At 32.6% G+C, this 23342-nt stretch overlaps 1 protein-coding gene across 8 annotated transcripts in view; it reads right to left on the bottom strand.

Moving 5' to 3' along the window:
• FOXP2 (forkhead box P2) overlaps positions 1-23342 on the bottom strand; it is a 664287-nt gene that overhangs the window by 154570 nt on the left and 486375 nt on the right. For 7 of the 8 annotated variants that reach the window (XM_081147828.1, XM_081147832.1, XM_081147831.1 and 4 more), the window contains exon 4: positions 7068-7157. In XM_081147828.1, the coding sequence (XP_081003954.1) occupies positions 7068-7157 (90 nt within the window). Of the gene's footprint in view, positions 1-3482; positions 3541-7067; positions 7158-23342 lie in introns of all 8 variants that reach the window. The other variant, XM_081147834.1, reaches the window with a different exon arrangement.

A 23342-nucleotide genomic window follows, 5' to 3' on the forward strand; every position in this document is an offset into this window, starting at 1 on the left:
TACTTCTTTTTCTTCTTGCTCTAAAAAACGTGAATTTTATTGAGCTCCTCTTTGTAGATTTATTTTTCAGAAATCTCCATTCTCATGGATTCACCTGTCACATATGGATTATTTCACAAATATTTGTCTTTAGCCCTGACCACTCTGTTAGGCTATAATTTTCTAAAAGTTTGCTATTTCAACTTACTTTTCTTGCCATCACCTCAAACTCAACATGTGTAAAGCTCAATTCATCATATGCTTAACTAAATATATATATTTTAATTATCCTTATTCTATATTTCTCACAATTTACTTCCCCAAAACATCCTCTGAATGTGCCATTGTAAAGCAGATCTTTATAAAACATTGATTTGATCATATTACTCCCTTATCAAAAAACTTTAATAAGCCCTGTTATCTAAACCATAAAGTACAAACTCCTTAGTGGGTGTGGCATTTCAGGCTCTAAACAGCTGTTGATATGAATTTCTAGCCCTCCAACCTTTATTATTCCTCTAGTATGAGATCTCTCTGATGGTCAAAACTAATTACTTACTCTTGTCTAACTAGACCTCACAATTTCCTATCTCTGCATCTTTGATGACATCTTTTGAATGATTTCTCCACTAAGAAATGTCCATTAGTTTCTCTTATCTACCAGATTCCCTTTTTTTAAGCCCAACAAAGATGCTACCTCTCCACAAGCCTTCCCTGATCACTTGGGCCTTAATGAATATATATATTTTAAATGCTTATAGCACTTTCTGTCTTACCCATTCCTATAGCTCATCCATTGTGACCTGATATTTGAGTACAAGTCTTACTATCTCCCCAACTAAATCGTAAGTCCCTGAGGTGATTACACATGATTATTCAATTTACACTGAATACATGAAGGATGCTTTTCTGTCTATAACTTCTTCCCACTCTCTTTTCAGCACAATCTTCTCCTCATTCATTGTTCCAACAAGTATTTATTGAGCAACATAATCAAAAAATTTGTGATATGTGTTTGAGTAGATGCAGAATACTAAGGAAAAAATCTTATCAAGGTGCAGTTTTGTGATAGTCACTAAAATATGTAGGACATTCATGGGCCTTGCGGTCATAGAGCTCACAGTCTAGTAGAGAAAGGAAACATTAAAATATAAGTTTATGACAGGTAGTGTGAAGTATACATGATGTGACAGTCTACAGAAGGGGAAGATAGTGTAATAGTACCTAAAACACTTACTGGTGTTTTCTTATAAATCAGGAACACTTCATATCATAGTGAGTAGCAAATAGTAAAAATTATGGCCAAATAAAAGAAACCATATTGTAGAATATTTTTCATAACTTTGAATTAAATACCAACTTCCTGGAGTTGATCATAATGGAAATTGCTAATTCATAACCACAAGGATTTTCGCTAGTTACTTCATATTCTTTTTAGTCTTCCCAACAATCTTGCAAGGTGGTTATCCTTATTTCCATTTTAGAGATGGGAAAACAGGCCCCAAGAGATCAAGTTACTCTACCCAAAGTCCTACTAATTAAGGGAAAAGGTAAGATTCAGATTGAAAACATAAGTTTTTCACCTACATGCCTTGAGTAGATCATACTAAAGTTTTCCACACAACCACACTTTGCAATGATTAGCTAGTTAACCTAGACCGTCCTTCACAGGGTGTCAGCTTTGAGCAGCTGGCCACAAGTAACAACATCATAACATTTTTAAGAATTATTTTATTCTATCACATTCTTCTAAAATTGCTTATTTGATGCTGCCTTTTAAGAAAAGTTCTTTAGCAACCAATGAATGCATCAAATAAGTGGGTCAACCAATTGATGTCTCTCTCTCTCTCTCTCTCTCTCTCTCTCTCTCTCTCTCTCTCTCTCCTCTTCTCTTCTCTTCTCTTCTCTTCCTTTTCCCTTCTCCCTTCTCCCCCTCCTCTCTTCCCTCTCCTCTCTCTCAGTTCTCTCTCCTTTCCTTTTTCTCTCTGAAAGCAAAAAGAAGAAAAAAAAAAGAAGTGTTCTTTACTGAAATGGGAAAATCAGAACCACACAAGTCATAGTCTGTCCTTGTTAATACTGTTTAAATCAAACTATTTTTAAATTTATGATACAAAATGTATTAGATTAACTGCTTATTTTTTGATAAAGAAAATATAGATAACAAAAAACACCTTTGAAAATTTTTTTCTTAGTATCCTGCATTCTACTCAAACCCATATCACAAATTTCTTGATTATGTTGCTTTCAGTATTTGAAACAAAATGTGTTTTTGCTTCTCTCTAATTCTATACTAGATATCAGAAATTAATGTTGAAAGGAAATATTCAAATTCACTCTTTACCACTGTGTAAATGAATTTTGATAATTTCTTAAAACGTATTTATCAATATCCAATTCTATATCTTAAAGAGGTATTTATTTTTAGAATTTATATATTCAGTTTCATTATACATTTTACACTTTATTGTTGTTTTCCCTAGAATGTGATTTTTAGAAATCCTAATTAGTTTACTGCAGAATTTATTGATTGCTAATGCTAATTTTAACATTTTGTTCTGAAGAATTAGAGGAAAGTAAAAATTTGTTAAACTGTATTATATCACAACATATTCTAATGTAGATTATTAAAGTAAATACATGGGTAAAATAATTCTTTTTGTAACTTAGATTTTTTCTAAAAGCAATTTATAAATTATTTCAAGGCCCTAAATGGAGCAAAGTTTTCTTAGATGTTATACACAATGATATTTGCACAATGGTTTCCAAACACCTAAGATTTAATACTTTGAATCCAAAGCATTATTTTTAGCATATGTTTTTAAAGTCGTTTGTAAGTAAAAACAAATAAATAAATATATATAGTCCTTAATCCATAAACCAATATCCAACAAAGTATAGCTACTCTTGAAAAATTAAGATGCCTATCATTTAGTTTAGAAAAATGAAATAAACTCTGGCTGGTGTGGTTCAGTTGGTTGGAATGTAGTCCCATGCAAAAAAAGGTCTTGAGTTCCATTCCAGTCAGGGCACACACCCAGGTTGTGGGTTTGATCCCTAGTCAGGGTGCATTTGGGAGGCAACCAATTGATGTTTCTCACATTTCTCTCTCATGTTGATGTTTCTCTCTCTCTTTCTCCGTTCCTCTCTATCTAAAATCAATAAAAAACATATCCTAGGGTGAGGTTTAAAAAACATGAAATAAATCTTTAACCACAGAATATTCTATTTTGTTCATCAGTTAGTCCAATATTTTAAAGATGTTGAGTGACTTCTTCAAACCTATATAACTAGTTTGTGGCAGAGTCAGAATAAGACCCTTAAGTTTAATTCATCTTTGCTTTTAAGTATTCCATTCTTAAACTATCACAGAATTATTTTTAAAATTAATTTAAATTACCTATTGAAAAAGAAAACCTTATATTAGATATTAATTTACAGCAATGGAAGTGATTACAATGTTATATACTAATATTCATCTAAGATAGCAAAGCAATGGCATTTACCTTAAATTTACGTCTCTGCTCTGCACAGCTGTTGAAGAAGCACAAGTCTGTCTCATGGCTGTAAATGTAACAAGAACAATAATGCGACCAATTTCATACCTAAACTAAATTAAGTAGATCTGTCATAGGCTAGAAAATGGATAATGTATTTTACTTTTTTTTTTGAAATTACAGATTATGGAAGTGTGCATGTGTGCATATACAAATGTGTGTGTGTACGCAAACATGTATATGTGAATTTACTCCTTTTAATCTAAAACTAGTTTCATGAAATTGAAAGCATTACATATTCCCTTTGGCTAACTTTCATCATTATGGACTGCTCTGGGTATATCAAGTCTAGGGAGTGCTAGGAATAGATATAGACAAATAAAACAAATTAAGATAAGACACCATTGTCAGCTGTTATTAGGGTTTGCTTTTCTGGGGTACATAGTAAAACTGTAAAAAAGAAAAATCTGGTAATGCTTAGTTTAATATAAGCCTAAATTTGCATCACGATCTTTATATGTTAATCATCAATATATTAATAGTCAATATATTTACTGACTGGCCCTATTTAAGTGGTGTTTCATATAATGAATAAATATGTAAACATATTTCAAATACATATATCCAGCTATCTATACATAAAAGTGAAATCACTACTACAATTGGTATTTAAGCCTGTTAGATGTGTTTTTCCCTTTCCATTTTGCATTAGATATGCTAATATCTATGCCATTTGTAGCACAAAAGCGTGAAAAATGTAAATGAAAAAGTAATAGTACATAAATACCAATCTACTAGAAATAGACTCACTACCATGACACACTTCAAACTTGGCCACTGCTTTTCAACATTTAAAAAAAATTTAGTTGAATATAACAAACAACAAATATTGTTCTTGTGACTTGAGCCATCAAAACATTTTTCTAAAATCTGTATTTCTTTCAAACCTTATAAAATAGTTCTCCATAAAAACTTTGTATTAAAATGAAAAACACATATCTCTTTTGATCCTCTAATCAACATGATCTATTATGAACACCAAATACCTTGCCTTACAAGTGCAGATTTTGAAACATTTTCACTTAACTCTAAAAGATAATCTACACCAACTCTATTATGAAATATTGGTTAAAGAGTTAAGTAGAAAAATAACTAGACTATGAGAGAATCATAAATGTTTTAAAGCATTAATTTCATATTAAACATTTATAATTTTTAGCAAAAATATTCTACCATTTTTTAACATAAGTGGCAAATATGTAGTGCAACTCAAGTTAAATTGTATTTGCAGATGCAAAAATAAGTATTACTTAATATCCCCCAATGATAGCATGTGTAAGGTAGTATAAAATGCTATTAGGTTTTTATTAGATTTCTAATACAATCCCAGCATGTTTCCAGTTTCAAGTACTACAAAATCTTAAAAATGTAGAATCACATTATATTAACTGTAGTGTGTATTTTAGTGAACAAATAAATCTTCAGTCATTATTCTAAATTTTCATTCTTAAAAATCAGCTTTCCATTCCTATGACATTTTGGCATGAGATCTTATTAAAATTACAAAATAACAATAAAATTCTAGAGTTTTATATATGTATAATCAAGATATATTTATGCTAAATCAATCACAAAACACTAAATATATGTGACACAATAAACTATAATAATGGTTAGCCACTCAAATTGTGAAAAGGTATTTATAGACTTTTAATCACCCTTTTATAATAAAAATAACAAAATTGAGAACTTAAGCTCAAAATTTTATTTATACAATTTTTGGTACATGAGCAACAATTTCTCACTTTAGAGTTACTATTCTCATATTATTGTGTGTGTTTTCCAAGAAAAGTATGTATATTTCATTTAAACAAAGTATCAAATTTTGCCTTCCAATATAACAGAAAGAACAAGTAGAAAAACTTAAGCCTAGATATTCTTTCCAGAGATATTCTGGTAACCATCAATAAAGAAACTTCTACCAGACTTAGCTTTGGAGAGGAAGATACAACTACTTGGTCTAATTTGTCAAGAGACATAATAAAATAGAATTAAGACAATATATAGTCTCAGATATTAAAAGCAGTAAACTCTTTCCTACCTTTGGCTTATGCTGCCAGCATCTAAACCTCCTTTGCTATACCAACAAGAAAGCAAAATTCCCAGTCTGAAGCCATAGTGAAGATAAACATTTCATCTGCTATCTTCTGTAACTTCCATGTAAAATTTTCTGTCATGTAAATATGTGGAGAGGCTCTCATGGAATCAGATAGCTCAATGGAAATGCTCAAATCACTGTTATTACTTAGGGAAGTATATGATGGTAAGTAAAATGTCTCACTACGGAATTACTGATTAGTTAAAACAAAATAATGTGAAATTTATTTTAAAAGAGAAAAAATTAAGATGGATCTTAAATTCAGGCTGTTTCAATATAACTCACTTGCAATCATGGCAGACATCTGTACTTTACCCTGTTAAAACACATTCTTTATCCTCAATTCCCCTTTCTTCCCACCCACTCCCTCAAAATGGGTTTGTTCCCAAGAAAATATATTCTCATCTCAAACCTATCTAGGGACCATAAATTTAATCCAGTTTTTAGGTAATAAGTAGTTTCTGGATTGTGTATATCAGTAGCTTATAATTCTCTGTCATACAAACTAAGTTTCAGAAGGCCATCATGTAAGACTTAGTTACTAACATCTGGGAGTACACCTAAAAATGAAAACAGACAGCTAGGCCATAAAATTTTTCAAAATAGTTTTGTTAAAGCAACAAGAAAGATATTTACTTTTTTTAAAAAACTAAGCTCTCCTTATTAGAGGTGCATATAACATGATTTTTAAAAAACATGGCTTATCTTCCAACAGAACTGATAAACATTTTGAAAGATATTTTATGCAACTCTAGATGTCTTCCAAATATTTCTAAAATACACCCTAAAAATGTTTCTTTCTTGGAGAAAATGTCCTATATATTTCTGTTAAAGGCTATATAAAACAATGGTTATATCATATAACAAAAAGTTATTTTAAAAGACAAATGTACTATCAGTTCGACAGGACAAACATAGTGAGTAAGCACAACAAACTCCAGAATGTATTTTTATGACTGTAGCAACAGCAATAACTCTTTGGTGAATTCAGTTTTTCTGACAAACTGGGAGGTTTTCTGCATTTATCACTTGGATATAATTGCAGAAAGTTGTCTAAGTTTGCTTTGTTTTATTCCATACCATTTTACTATTCATGATTTGATTTTAAGAAAGAAATTTCACATTTTAACCTGTTTGTGAATTAAGTTCCATTTAAATCTCAGAAAGTTTTATACAAAACTTTATGCCTACATATACCAAATGTAGTTCCTATATAATTTTTGCAATAAGTGACCTTGTAAACTTTTGAAATCTATGCTAATAGAAAATTCTTTCTTTCTCTTTCAAAAAGATAAAGTGAATTCTCTTTTTGAATTGAAATTATCTACATATGCAAATATAATAATTTCCTGTATGTATACTACTGAGTCTGGACTTCTGTTTTCGTTACAACATGCTTTAAAATAAGACCCAAAGGACAGGAATACGTTACTTACCTGCAGTGGTCTCTGTTTATCACTGCTCTTGGGAGATTTTAATCCACTTGTTTGCTGCTGTAAGAGAAGTTGTCTTGCAGCTTGGAGAGCCTAGAAGTAAAAAGGGAGCAACATATAAACATTTTGTTAAAGGTAAATTGATGATCAGTTATTCCCTGTTTAATAGCAATAATAGGCTTCAATGGATAAGAACCCCATGCAACCCTCCTTTCTAGAGAAAATCATTAATTTTTTTTTTTTCTAATGTGAAAAAATTTACATAACACACATATACAAATTTACTTAAAATCACAGAGATGGATTTTAACCTGCAGGAAATAAAGTTTAATTTGTTTAAAGTGCTCAAAAAGGAAAGAATCACAAACCGCATCAATAACCTCATTTCCACAAGGAACTTGTCTTTCAATGTTCAACTAAAATGCCCACTCCCTTATAAATTATCATTCAATTTGCATTTTCATATTACAATTTTGAAGCAAAAGCAGTAGACTTCAAGTGTTACCGGAAGCTGTAATTAAATTTGACAAATCAACATCAGATTATCTTGAAAATGAATTAATAAGGATTTTCACTAAAGATTTAAAACACTTTTTTTTTTTTTGTAATTAAAATTCAAGGAGAAACCTCTCCTTTGACGAAATAAAGTGCAATTTTAATGCCAAATAAAATTAAGTGGTTTTCATTTACATTCTTAGCAAAATCAGAGAACAAAGAATTTACCACTCAACCAATCAGGTTTGTTTCTATGTGTGAGAGAACACCAATCAAAATAGATGTTTTCATTCATTTGTATGGTTTCTTTCCTACTCAGAAAAATAAAACTTAACATAAGAAATTAATGTAAGCATTCCATTTACCAGAAGAGAGGCAGTTTGGCAATTATACTATATAAACTTATATAAAAACTAGTGCCATAACAACATATAAATATTTTGTTATTCATAAATAACCCCACATATTGAGATGTTTTAAAGGTAACAGCATAAACTAATTTTAAAAAAAACTTTTATTAGAACCTCTACTGTACAAACTTATTTTTTCTCTCAACAACTGAGTTTAATGAAATTTTTCAACACATGAAACTAAAATAAATCACTTCCTTCCTTTGTTATTTTCTATTTTAGAATATATGATAAAGTTTTAATGATGGGGAAAATATTTTAGATCATTTTTCTTCTATAATAATTAATATTCTAAGCTGAAAAAAGTACAATTTCTATTGGAATCAATGATCTGGTTTTTAAGAGAGTTTCTAGTATCCATGACAACAGTTGCTTTGACAAGATGTGCATATGGCATTACACTGCCAGCTGGTGTGAACAATGTTTGAACTACTGCATTGAGATGCTGAGCAAACAGAAAAAGTTGGCATGTCTTAACCCTCAGGGAAGGCAGTCATCCCCTGATCAATTATGAAAAGACAGAGAGGAGGGCTGCTACAGTCTGGCTCCAAGCAAGTTTTCTGAGAAGGCAGGCAGACATAGAAACCAAAGTAAACAAACTGAATGCACTAGCACCATCTCCTAACAACATTGATTTGTCTTCCCATAGCAGGATCTGGCATAGTTTGTAAAGCACACTTTTTGGAAACACACTCACTCAAAAAAATCTTCCTTTTTTTTCTTTTTTTAATTTTCAACTAATTACAAGTCATCTTAAATGTTTCTAAGGATGAAACATTCCAGTGAACTTAGACAAATTTATTATAAAGTTCAGTTTGAGTAAAAAAATAAATAAGAAATTAATTCCATAAACACTTTATCACTGAACTCAGTTTTAAAAATTTCATTTGCTAGTCCAAATAACATAACTTCCTTTTTAAACCACAACTTAAAAACTAACTACAAATAATATTTTTCAAATGGAAATTACTATAGTGTGACTTAGGCTGTGTCAACATAAAAGTCTCAAAAAATCAGTCAACTATTTTCCCTTTTGGTGCCAAAATCTACACAAAGTTTGCCTAATATTTTTCATGTAATTGTTTTTCCCTTTGTGTTCCTTAGTTTATTTTGCATATATTCAGCCTTATTTAGTTTATATTTAATTCTGTAGTCACTATTTTTAAAGGATTCTAATGAGGATAGTTCAGAATCTTGAAGTTGAAATCACCCAAACAGACCCCCTCATTTTAGCAACTGGGGAAAATGGAGCCTGTGCTTTATTCACAGTCTCCAGGCTGCCAGGCCAGAGTTCATTCCAGTGTGCCATATCGTTTGTTCTGTCAAAGGAACTGTTAGATGGCAACGAATATAACTCTAGTAAAGGAGGACATATGACAAGAGGGCATATCCATTTATCAGAAATTTTAAAAGGAAACTACAATATAATATTTTATGTTTTGAATTTGTGTTTGAATAGGACAACTATTACAGAATATATATCATTTTTATGGCCAAGTGTCCCAACTATTCTTGTGTTGGATAGCATCGCATAGTCTATAAATACCTGATGGAGCTCTAAAGTCTTGCCTGAAAAATTCCAAAGGTGGAAAAAAACCTTAGAAATTGTTTAGCCTAGTTTTCACATTTTGTAGGCAAGTAATTGAAGAACCAATACTACAATAACTTGATTAAAGTCACAAAGCAGTAATAGTCTGGTCAAAAGCTCAGACTTTTTTCTTTCACCCATAAAACCCTATCTCTTTCACCACCCTGCATTACATTCATTCAGCTCAACTCAAACAAGTAACCCAATGTAATATGTAATGCCCAATGGTGATAGAAAGACACTAGAAAATTAGACATATTAGAATTGCAGTTCATGAAAATATAATCCAGACAGATGAATACATGTTCACTGTTGGTAAAGGAGTGATAATAATAGAATACAACAAGATAGTTGGCTAAAACATGCGTTTGCTTTGTAAGTTCTTTTTTTTAAAAAAAAAAAAAATGTCTTTATTGATTTCAGAAAGAGGAAGAGAGAAGGATAGAGTTAGAAACATCAATGATGAGAGAGTCATTGAATGGCTGCTTCCTGCATGTCCTCCACTGGGGATTGAGCCTGCAACACGGGCATGTGCCCTGACTGGGAATCCAACCATGACCTCCTGGATCATAGGTCCACGATCAACCACTGAGCCATGTCAGTGGGGCACCATGCTTCTTCTTTTAAAGTATGTGGTTTTTATATGCATTTATATTTATTTTTAAAATAGTCAAGGATACTCTTTCAATATAAAAGCTTATGAAAAAGAACATCTTTCTTATTTCGATATTTTTTTCTGCAGCAGTAGAGATTGCCATAGTAAACTGAGAGGTGGGAGAACAAAACAAACAAACAATTCCAAGATATCAGGAATGATTAAAAACTCCTAAGCATAAATCTTTTGCAGTTTGCATTCCAACTGCAGGTATCACATGACATTTTTAAAAATATGTCTTTATTGATTTCAGAGAGAGGAAAGGATAGGGAGAGAGAGAGAGATATCAATGATGAGAGAGAGTCATGAATCAGCTGGCTGCCTCCTGCACACACACACGCCCACCCATAGAGCCCGAAACCCAGGCATGTGCCCCGACCAAGAATCGAATCATGCACTCCTGTCACATGACATTTTTTATTTCCAGTATTCTGGATAAAATTTTAGGACTTAATTTCAGTTAACAATTGCTCAGACATGTTTAGTTCATCTTTGCAATTTATTATTGTAGCTATTCAAAAGATGAAAGATTATGAGCTAACATATTTCTATCAATATAAGGTGTTAGGTGTCAAATTACATAAAATATTAATTTGAAAATCATATCTCCACATAAATTGGTAAATAGAAATTTTAAATTCCATGACCATTCATAAAGTTATATGACCTATTTAAGCATTTATATAATCATCCTCTGCAAAAACAACAAGAAAAAATTAATTTAGAACAAAAGGCAAAAGATGTTTGTTTACAAATCTTTCTTTAATACTGTCTAAGTCTGATTCAAATGGACAAGAAAGAAATTTCTAAGCATCCAATCTAAATTTATCCAAAATTTATCTAAAAATAAATTTGTTTTAAATTAAGAGTGCACTTTACTTAATGAAGTTATCTAATTATAGTAAAGCTAAAGAAAACTAAGATAGGCCATATCAAAATCGGAATCAGATTAAATTAAATATTTTGAAAAGAATAAAAAGCTATATAATAGATTAAAGATATATTTTTTGGTTAGGTTGCAAAGGTGTGGAGATGCATGTTTTCCAGTATTCAGTGCATTTTACTCTAAAATATTTATTAAAAACACCATTCCTAATAGTTACTGTGTAATCTCAAATAAAGAAAAATTTTTAAGAAAAGTAAAGTTCAAGCATATCACCTTTCTACAGTAGTAATAACTTTATGCTAGCTATGAACCTCATAGAAAAGGAATAATTCTAATAAGTAGACTATTATGAGAAATGAGTGAAAAACCTTTGTGACCTGCCAGATCAGTACATTTTTTCTTCTTAAAGAACGTTGAAAACTTTACTTTTTTTAATCTGGAAAAACATACAAATAAAATTGTTTGAGAATAGCTTAGAAGAACCCAGTTAAACCAAAAATATTGAGTATTCTAGGGTTTATAAATAACTTCTTTTTTTCAAAGTAAATATATGTATATTTTGGGGGGAAAATAGACATCACTCATATTTTCCCTATAAAAATAAGAATGCTTAACCTATCAGCCTGTTGTATTTGAGACATTAAAATGAAAAATGACACCTACACCCATTAATATCTTCAATGTATAAACAGCACAGCATGACACATTCTTGAGAGCTGAAGGCCACAAAATCTTCCTGAAACATAAATAACAAAGCACTCAGAAGCATATCTGATGTTGATACTCATCTCTGAGAAAAACACCACTGCCTAGGCTTCTTATGAAAATAGATGCAGTCCAAATGGATCTCCTATATTTGGTTTCAGATAGCAAGGTTAGAAGAAATATAATACAAGAAATTACTATGTGTAACAGGAAAAACAAGAATGTATATTGTGTATTGACAAGAGGTATATACTTTGCAGATCACCAGAACAACAACAAAAAATTGCCAGCAAGACATCCAGAATTTTGCTCTTCATTCTCATCTGACATCTTCAATTTCATATGACATCTTTAATATGTTACTTTAAATGCTGAAAAAAAACATGTTTTCAAACAGAATTATATTGTCTAATTATTTTCACAAGTGTGGTTATTAAAAGTATATTCACATCCTTTACAAAGGATATGAATTACTATTCTGTTTGGTCTTTCCTCACACTATGTTCCTGCTAAAAGAATACACAGATAAATGTAATCATAAGTCTCCTAATGCTACTTAATAGAAGAAAATTAATCACTTAATTGTCATAGCCTATTTTCAAACAGCAACCTATCAGAGTGAAATTATGCATCTGTAGCTATTGACCTTTCATTTTATCATGCCTGGTACATAATTAGTCTAAATTTGTTGGGGGAAAAGCTAATTACTAGAAAATATTTTTGAAAATAATTATTTTTGTTTTACAGTATATTTCACATAAAGTTAAAGAATAACTGTATGGCTATATAGTGCTTATATTGTGAACCACTATAGAGGCCAAATTGAGAAGCTAAGATCATTTATTTTATGGTACTATAATAAGAGTGAGAAATTCATTGTAAATCATCCTAGTTAACATTCAAATGTCAGACTATTTTGGCTTAGCATTCAAGAGGTAAACCTAAAGTAGAGACAACCAAGATATTGAATATGTGATGGAATGGATCCTCAAGTCATCCTCAGAAGTTTTAACAAAATTCTCAAAGTTCAAAGACAAACTCAGTACTCAGTATATTTCAGTATGTCTCCAAACTTTCAGATAAGCTCAGAAACCTTTACACAAAATAAGCCTGTGAGTTAACTAATGTGTAAGACAGATTTTAGTTTTTCATGTCTAAAATCATTCACTCAGTTTAATGGGATAAACACATTCTTTCAACAGAGCTGGCATTCTATAGGCTGCAGAAAATAATACTAAGTAGCTTGGTATTCATATCTCTATTTTCTTCATTATTCTGCTAATGATAATGAATAGCTCATGGAGCACTTTTAAAGAAAATTAATATAATCTATAGCAATACTAAATACTATTCTTGTTCACATATTGAGAAATTTGACCCAACTTTAAAATTCCCAAGAACAAAATGTAACTAAGTTTATTAAAATTGGAACTAATTTTATTAAAATTAATAGTTTTACAACATCTCTTTATTATGGTAAATGTTCCATAAATGACAATCGTTTATGTGAATTTTCTCTATTATTTCCCTTTCTCCTATAAAATATTTTATTATTTTTCACAAACATACTTTGGATTTATTTTTTTTGTTTCTCAAATACTTTAACAGATATTTTTCTCATTATGAGGCCAGTATCATCTTTTGTTTGAATAAGATTTGAAGATTCATTACTGTTATAATTTAAATTGACATATTAGGTATTAACTGAAAATACATGCTAATAAATTATAACATCTACAAATAAACTATTATTTAAATCTTGTAATCTGGATTTTCCCTGTAATTTAAAAGTAAGATTACAAAAGAGGTAGCATTTGGAAAATTATCTGTAAGAATAAAATATCTCAAAAATTACTTGTAATTAACATTTCTTTTTTGTAAGTATGTCTTAGCTACCTAGCAAAGAACTAAGTATTGAACACTTGTGTAGGCAGAGGGGTAATATTACATTGTTTTTACCCACATAGAGCTTACCATTCTTTAAGAAATATCTAGTTAATGTCAAAAGGTCATACAAATATTTTAAAAACATTTCAGGAATTTATAAGTAGAAGAAAGTATTTTCATTTGGGGAGCTCAGATAAATTTTTTATAGGGAAACAATATTTGGGTTGAACTTATATGCCAAATAGTTCATCTTGTGGAGATGGCAGAACTTGACCATGTTAAGTAGAAGCAAAGAAAATGTGGGGTCATAAACAATGAAAATAATTGATCTTGGATAGAGCATGTTATCAGTTTAGGAGATAGTGAAACATCATGGGAAGGGTAGTTGGTTGGAGCTAATTATGAATATAACTAAACAATAAGTGGCAAAGGGTCTTGATATTATTTAACAGGTAGAAACAAATAGTGCTGAATCTGGAAATTATGGGATAAGCCTAGTCCAGGAAAATACTGAAGTCATGTTGTAAAAGATAAATGAGAAGTGATAAAGAGTGAGAAAAGATAAAAAATACAAAGATCAATTAAAAGGTATGTGCGACTGTCCAAGTAAGAGATAATAAGGATAATAAGAATCACTTTAGTTGAACATAAGAATCAAAAAAGGAATGTAAAAGTATAGCTGTCAGGACTTAGTAACTGGGTATGGAGTAAAGGTTAGGAAGGGATAAATGATGACTTCAAAATTTTAAGTCAAGGATAACCGGGAAAAGAGTTGTGCCACTTTACAGGGGTTTTGGAGAGATGTTGATGCTGTTTGCCTGCTAGCAGAATAACCAAGAGTTTTCTTTAGTGTATACTAATAATGCAGAGCTCTAGATTGAGGGTAATCAGGCTCACAAAGGATTCCTGAAAGTAAAAGATTAGACAATAGTTAAGACAAAGGGAGAGTATTAGATTGCTGATAAAGAAAATGAAGAGAGAAGACTCAAGGCCCAAAGTTTGAGGAACATCTACATTTTGTTGAGAGGACATGAGGAGATACTAAAAATAGAAGACCATGAATGGAGAGGAGAGCATCATAATGAAAATGAAAATATTTTAAAAGCTAGAATATAAAGCAATATTATTTCAGGTGAAGACTTTTGAAATTATTCTATATAAAGTTCATCCAGTGGATATAAGCTCTTCCATGTATAAAATACTGGTCAACTGAGATTGGCTCTTGATTTTTATCTTTACAGTGACTTTGATAAATAGATATATGTATTTTAACTAATGGGCCCAATATACTGCAATTTCTGAAAGTTTACCTCAATACTTATTTAGTTTTTCACAATCTATTCAAGTAGAAAAATGTCCTGTTATATAGGAAGGATATCTTAACAGTTTTATGTTCTATCATACTTTACAAAATTCTATTTTAATCTCCTTTGAGACTGAGTGAAAGAGTTTATAACTATATGAATGTACTGGTAAGCCGCCTCCCTCTTTTCCTCCAGGTCACCATCACCACACTGCATGAATATACACATACACTACATACCCTATGCTGTGGGATCACCTGCTCTCAAGGATCTGTTAGTATAATAAGAAAGATAAAAAGTATATTCAATATCACTACAGTGCAATGCAGAAATGTGTTGCATTCCATTAAAAGGAAGTACAAAAAGTAGCTATGAGGTTTCAGCAAAAACATAAAGGAAGAAAAAGAGAATTAATGCTTATTAAGTGCTCATTATATGCCAGCTATATTTCTAAATACTGGACATGTTACTTCATTTCATTCCCAAAACTCCTTCCTTTTATCATAGATGACTAAACTGAAGCTCAGAGTATTTAGGTTATATGTCTACATATCTTTAAAATGGCATAAGATATTTGAACAACCCTCTGGCTGACTTTGAAGGTCATGCCCTTTCTACAAGGGGCAGTCAAGAAGAGTGTATCATTGAAGGAACTTTTAACAGTAAAAGACTTAAGTAATAAACTTCTGGGGCATAAAGAAAACAAAATATATTCTGAGTCACTAAAATGACATTACTAATTACGCCAACTAAAACAACATAAAGAATGCCAAGATCTTATTAAAATTGTTTTAATTTTTCCTCATTTTTCATGAGGAGAATTAGACATAAAAGTTTATATACTAAAGGGAATTTACTATCCTTAAAAAATACTGTCTTCCCCATCTGGGCATAGCTCAGCGGTTGAGCATCAAGCTAGGATCCAGGAGATGGTGGTTCTATTCCTGGTCAGGGCACATGCCCGGGTTGCAGGCTCAATCCTCAGTCAGGGGCAGGCAGGAGACAGCCGATCAATGAAGAGTCTCTCATCTTTGATGTTTCTATCTCTCTCTCTCCTTCTCACTCCCTCTCTCTGAAATCAATAAAGATATATTTTTTAAAAAATACTGTCTTTGAAATTATTAAGTGCTTGATTCATGATGTTGGTTACAGACAAGAAACCAGTATTAAAGATGCTAATTTATAATTAATAACAACCAAACACAAAATAATATCATTTGCTGATAAGCATTAAATAATATGTACTATGTTCTGATGGATTTAGACATAGGGTTGGCAGATGAAATACAGGATCCCAGTTAAATTTGAATTTATTTGTAATTTTGCTTGCTAAATGTGGCAACCCTAGCAAAAAAAGTGTTTCAGAATGTTGCCAAGATATTTTTATACCAAGCTTTTTATTTAAAGGTAAATATGATTCATCTCATCAGTAGAAATGTCTTTTTAATCCTAATGAGTAATGATCTGTCATCTTGCCTATGTTTTATAGGAGAGTTAGAAGAGTGACCTAAGGGCTTAGGCTGCTTTCCTGTGAGAAAAAATGTTCATGTGGCTATGAACATGTATCAAAAGGATGAGATTTACCGCTGCTAAAGAAAAATAAGTGAACAAGTTATTGAAAAAGCCAAACCAAAAAAGCAAAGAAAAAGTTGCTTTTAGAGTTAATACTCTAGCTTTCTGCAGTTGAGACACAGATGAGAAAAGTGTAAAACTTTGTTTCTCTGTTCACCCTTCCCTCAGCAAGAATGAGAATCTGTAGCCAGGAACCCTGAGGCAAAGACTATGACCCTGCCAGGCACCAAGGGGAAGAAATACTGCAGCAAGTCTAAAGGAAAGGGCCTTGAGGCAGAGAATCTCTGCTTAAGTAACCCAGAAGCTAACTAAACTAGTCCCAGAGGAGGAAAGAGATGGTGAGAACAAAACAATTTGAGAAGATAGAGTCCTTGATTAGTTCAGGTGCAGACACAGTGGGTTCAGAACCTCTGAAGGAAAGCCCCTAAAGCTAAACTTAGAGTGTTCTTAGAAACAAAATTACAGAGTTGCCAGAGGCTTCAGAAATTCCAAGTTCTAATCCCAGCACCATTCAAAGTTTCAGTATGACCTCAGACCTATCAATGATGAACTCTGAATAAATTCCTTCTTCCCTGTTTAAAATTTACTGAAGAGCAAATAAAACTCATTGAGGAGAGGAAATACTAATCACTGACGACAAATTTCTAGTGACTCACTGCAGCTGTTCAAAAAATATTGATTGAATGGAGTTAAGAATACTCTATTTATATTAAAATGGATTATATTAGGCTATGTTATTAAGAACATAAATAATAAAACACATATATATGCATGTGTAATACATTTTCAAACTAATTAGCAAAGACAGATTTTAGAGATCTTGGGCAAGTTCACTTTAGAGAGGGATCCAGGGTTTTTTCAATTTATGTTCCAGCTATTATGGAGCTTATGCTATATTATTTTCAGCACATAAAGTGGTAAATTGAAGTCATTATAAAATATTTATAAGTCCCACTTAGAAAAGTAGTGCCCTTTGGTAGAAAACAACAGCTACAGAAACAAGAGATAGGAGGTCCCAGAAAGGTTTCTTACTTATAGGAAATGACTTGATAAGAAAAAAGTTCCTAGTGGTGACTATCTCTCTACTGCTTTGTTTTCATTCTTTTGTTTTGTTCCACTACCACAATGAGACTTAGGACTAGGAAGACTGGGAGAAAAAATATTTCTCCAATAAAGTTTGGTCAGTGACCCACTTGTTGAATATATATATCAAATCCAAATCCAAAGAGCAAGTTTCTGCATCCTGGTTTAGCACAAACAGCATTTGTATTAAAAAAAAATCTAACTCATCTGGTAATCTTGTTAGGTGAATACATTTAATTAACTTAACTACATAGTACTATTAGCTTCTTAAGGACCAGAAATGTTTCTAAAAATCTTTATGTCCCCAAGAATGCACAGCACAGTAACTTGCACTAGTCACTCAAAAGATATTTGATTTAAAAGTATGTCTCTGTAGACATTTTTAAACTTGTAAAATGTTTGACAAGTTTAGCTGATTCCAACTAGTTGAGATGTAATTTATATACGAAGGGAAGAAACTTTGTATTCCTTCCAGAAATAGTCACTGTGCCTTGCACATAGTAGGTTCTCTTCAAAGCTTTATGTAGATGACTCTGGAGGATTGACTAGTGATCTACAACACTAAAATTTAGCATAATTAAGACTTCTTTTCCTTTATCAAGTTATATTAAATTTTTTTAATCCATGATTTTTCCACAATATATATATTTTTAAAGTTACAATAAAAAAATAATAATTGATTTTAAAAAAACTTTATCTCACCTTCAGTTAGAGTCCTCCAATTATTTTATGCAGATTGTTTAAGTAGAGAAGGAAATTGTTCTCTTATCTGCCTTTAAAGCATAGGTACAAAAAAAGAATCTACACATGTGGGTATTTTTGTCATTCAGTTTAAGAATTTGCTTATGAGGATTCCAAGATGGAGGCAGATTAAGTGAAAGCTACACAGATATTCTCCCACACACAAACTGAAATTACAACTAAAATATAGAAAAATCATCCTGAATAACCAACTGAAGACTAGCTGGAGAGAACCTTTATCACAAAGGACATAAAGAGGAGGTCAAATAAAGACTGGTAAGAAATGGAGAGGTACAAGAGGGCTGGTCAACCCACAGGCAGCAGCTGAAGTTCCCGAGTAACATCTCAGCTGCAGAGGGTTGCTCCTGAGAAGTCATGGGTCTTAAACCACAAACATTGCTCCCCAGCCCAGAGCACCAGAACTGGAAAAGGTGCCCACATAACATCTGACCATGAAAGCAGCAGGGTTTCTGCCCACCAGCAACAGATGGCTGGAAATATAGGCACTCACTTAAAGGGTCAATGCACAAAATTTCCTGTGCAGCCACTCACCTTGGGTTCTACAGAGGGAGGGAAAAGTGGACTAGAGCTGTGTGAAGAGAATCCAGGGCTGGGGGCTCTGGGGAGAGAGCTCAGAAGACAGCTGCCTTGGTCCCTGTGCTGAGCTATTCTCCCATATGGCAGAGGCCATCTTTCTCAGGCAGACCTTACCATGCAGGCAGCTTTAGCCAGGGGGGAAGCAATTGACCCACCTGTTGGAAACCCACTTATCACACTCTGTGATGATACCCACTTATCACCTGGCTGTGAATGATAGCCTGAGGCTCATTAAGGACTGAGACTAATAATCAGCCTGCAGGCAGACAGAAATCTTGGTACTTTGAGTCCTTGCCTGATCTGCTTCAGGACCCAGAGCTAAGAAAAGTAGACCATAGTGCACAGCTTGGTCCTTTCCAAGTGCACTCAGCTCCAGCAAAGGGCATCACAAGCTGAGGATCGCTGATAGCTCCAAAGAGGGTACTTAGGGTAAGTCACAAGCAGAGTCTGACATTAACCTGCACCAGGAAATCTCTGAAGAGGTCCAAAACCAATAAGCCCAGTGGCCAGCTTCAGACAATAGAGGAGGATCCAAAAAGCTCCACAAGCAGTATATCCATAGAGAGATACTGGCAGGCTCTAAAACCTGCTGAAGCAAATTCCACTTATGTGATAAGAACCTGCACATCAGCCTGCACTTTGTGTTGGGGGTTGAGCCTCACTATGAGCCAGACTGAGGGTTGGGCTCATGCACAAATGAGACAATAGCAATCAAGGCTGAATTACAACAGGAGAGCTGAAGTAATGCACCCAAGGAACATATTTAGAGGACCCAGGTCTGGTGATCAAGGAGACTGCACCACTGGGCACCACAGGTCACCTACTACATAAGACCACCCTACCAAGACTGAGAGTCATAGCAGATCTACCTAATACAGAGAAACAAACCCAAACAGGCAACCAAAATGGGGAGACAAAGAAACAAACCCCAAAGGAAAGAACAAGAGAATTCTACAGAAGAGCTAAGTAAAATGGAGATATGCAATTCATCAGATATAGAGTTCAGAGTAATGATTACAAGAAGGCTCAACAGCATGAAAAACATATAGAAACTATGAAAGACAACCAGTCGGAAATGAAGAATGACAAAAAAGAAATAAAGGATAAACTGAAAGGAATAAACAGCACATTAAGAGAAGCCAATGATCACATCAGTGAATTAGAAGTCAGGATAGAAAAAAAGTCACTCAATTTGAGAAGCAAAAAGAAAATAAAAAAGCAGGACAGTTTAAGGGAGCTGTGGGACAAATGCATCTAACAATATTCACATCATAGGTATACCAGAAGAGGAATACAATAAGCAAAGGATAGAGAATTTATTTAAAGAAATAATGGCAGAAAACTTATTATATGAACAGATGCAGAAAAAGCATTAGACAAAATCCAATACCCATTTTTGATAAAAACTCTCAGCAAAGAGGGAATAGAGGGATCATACCTCAAAATAACAAAGGCCATTTATATGATAAACCTATAGCCAACATCATACTTAATGGTAAAAACTAAAACCATTTCCCCTAAGAACAGGAACAAGACATGGGTGTCTGCTTTCACCACTATTATTCAACATAGTACTGGAAGTCTTAACCAGAGCAATCAGACCAGAAGAAAACATAAAAGGCATCCAAATTGGAAAGGAAGAAGCACAACTGTCATTATTGGCAGATGACATGATATTGTGCACAGAAAATCCTAAAGACTACACCAAAAATCTACTAGATTTAATAAATGAATTTGGCAATGTACAAAATTAACACCCATTTTTATACACCAATAATGAACTCTCAGAGAGAGAAACTAAAAAAACAATTCTATTTACAATTGAAACAACCAAAAAAATAAGATACCTTGGAATAAACTTAACCAAGGAGGTAAAAGACTTGAACTTGGAAAACTACAAGACACTGAATGAAGAAATAGAAGATACAAACAAATGGATAAATATACCATTTTCATGGATTGGAAGAATTAACATAATTAAAATGTCCATACTACTCAAAGAAATCTTTAGATTCAACACAATCCCAAGTGAAATACTAATGATATATTTCAAAGATCTAGAACAAATACTCCAAAAATTTATGTGGAACCAAAAAAGACCCCAAATAGCCACAACAATCATGAGTAAGAAGAAAAAAGTAGGAGGGGTCAAAATATTATATATCAAATTATACTACAAAGCCACTGTAATCAAAACTGCCTTAGTAGTGGCACAGAACAAGCACATAGATCAGTGAAACAGAATTGAGAACCCAGAAATCAACCCAAGACTTTATGCTCAATTAATATTTGACAAAGGTGACAAGAGCATACAATGGAGTAAAGACAGTATCTTCAATAAATGGTATATGGAAAATTGTACAGGTACATGCAAAAAAATGAAACTATGCCACCAACTTATACCATATGCAAAAATAAACTCAAAAGACTTAAATGTAAGTCATGAAACCATAAAAATCCTAGAAGAAACCATAGGAAGCAAAATCTCAGACATCCCTAGTAGCAATATTTTTGCAGACTTGTCTCCTAGGGTTAGGGAAATAAAAAATAAGTCTAACATCAAACTAAAAAGCTTCTGCAGAGCAAAAGAAACTATCCATAAAATGAAAAGTGATCCCACTGTATGGAAGAACATATTTGTCAACGATACATCTGATAAGGGCCTAATTTCCCTACTTATAAAGGACTTATATAATAACTTAATGAAAGGAAGACAAGCAATCCAATTATAAAATGGTCAAAGGTCCTAAGTAGACACTTTTCCAAAGAGAACATACAAATGGCCAAGAGACATATGAAAAAATGCTTAGTCATTAATCATCAAAGAAATGCAAATTAAAACAACAATGAGATATCAGGTCACACCTGTGAGAATGGCTACCATCAACAAATCAACAAACGGCAAGTACTGGTGAGGATGTGGAGAAAAGGGAATCCTAGTATAGGGCTAGTGGGAATGCAGCCTGGTACATTCATTATGGAAAATAGTATAGAGTTTCCTCAAAAACTTAAAAATGGAATTAAAAATTAATTTTTAATTATGAAAAACTAATACCACTGCTTTCCAGAAGCAATTTTTTTTTTCTGTAAGTTTAGAGAAAAATTTTAAAAAGCAAATTTCCCATAGGATAATACCCCAATTATTTTATCCTGTTACAGACTGTGAGCTAAAGTTTCTTTCAAAAGCAGTTTCCTTTTTTAATATATAAAGCTTCTGCCCAGAGGAGTAAGATGTTTAACTACACATTTTTAAGGAAAGTGCTTTCCAATTTAATGTTTCTCCTCTTTAAATTAACCATTGTGGCTTGTTATCAAAAAGGAAGCACATGAAGAAATGCTTATAGAAAGATGAATCGTTAAACTGGAAATTAAAACTTTATTTCTGAGGGTCAAACTGGGAAGATGCTTTGTATTCTTGGAGAAATCCCAATTGGCCTTTGCTCAAAATGGCACTCTTCTCCCAGTGTCTCAAAAGATATTAAACCTCTTGTAGAAGGAAGATTTTGTTGCCCCTCACAGAGACTTCTTATGATTGCAGAATGATCTATTTAAGAACCGTATAGTTTCTCATGGAGGATACATTTTGGCACTCTCTTGTAATTGTCTTCATTTACTTACTGGCACCTAACAGACCACTCACCAGTGTGGAACAAGCTGTGCTTGCTCAGATCATCTCTATGTTGAAATTAAGCCATTACCCTGAATCCTGGGACATGCTATTGTGAAGTTTCCTGGTATTTCTACTGCTATCTTTCGTATGTTATAGGAGAATGTTCACTGTCAGAATCCTCTGGCAGAAACTCAATTTCTGAGTCCAATACTAGTTCATTATAATGTCAACAACAGCTGGGACACTGGTATACACAAATGAGTCATTCTGAAATTGGAAGACAAATCCAAAATATATACTCAGGACCGTTCTTGTGATTCCATAGCCATGGAAATAACTGTAAAAACGGGGGGATCTTGTCAACATCTCACTCTGCCACACCAAATTATATCCTCACAATTTGAATTTCTATGATAGTTCTACTTCCCTGTGCTCCTTTTAAAAAAACCTGTTTTTAAAGGTTTCAACTGTATCATATTTAATGGAAGGGATAACAAAGAATACCTTCAGCACACCTATCCATAGGGCAGTAACCTTTTGTGAAATGAAAAGGTGTTGCAAAGATGAGTTAACTGATAGACACCAGGGAAGATCCATGGGTATAACAGAAGCATAACACAAAGTAGGAAAGGCAACTGTGATTGAAATAGGGACAAAGACCAAAGAATGATATCAATAACTAATGAAATGATAAACCACCAAAATTTCCAATTTCTTACAATTTAATAAACTCTTTGGGTCAAAA

Source organism: Miniopterus schreibersii, assembly GCF_964146895.1.
Source record: "Miniopterus schreibersii genome assembly, chromosome: 9".
NCBI classification, from domain to species: Eukaryota; Metazoa; Chordata; class Mammalia; order Chiroptera; family Miniopteridae; genus Miniopterus; species Miniopterus schreibersii.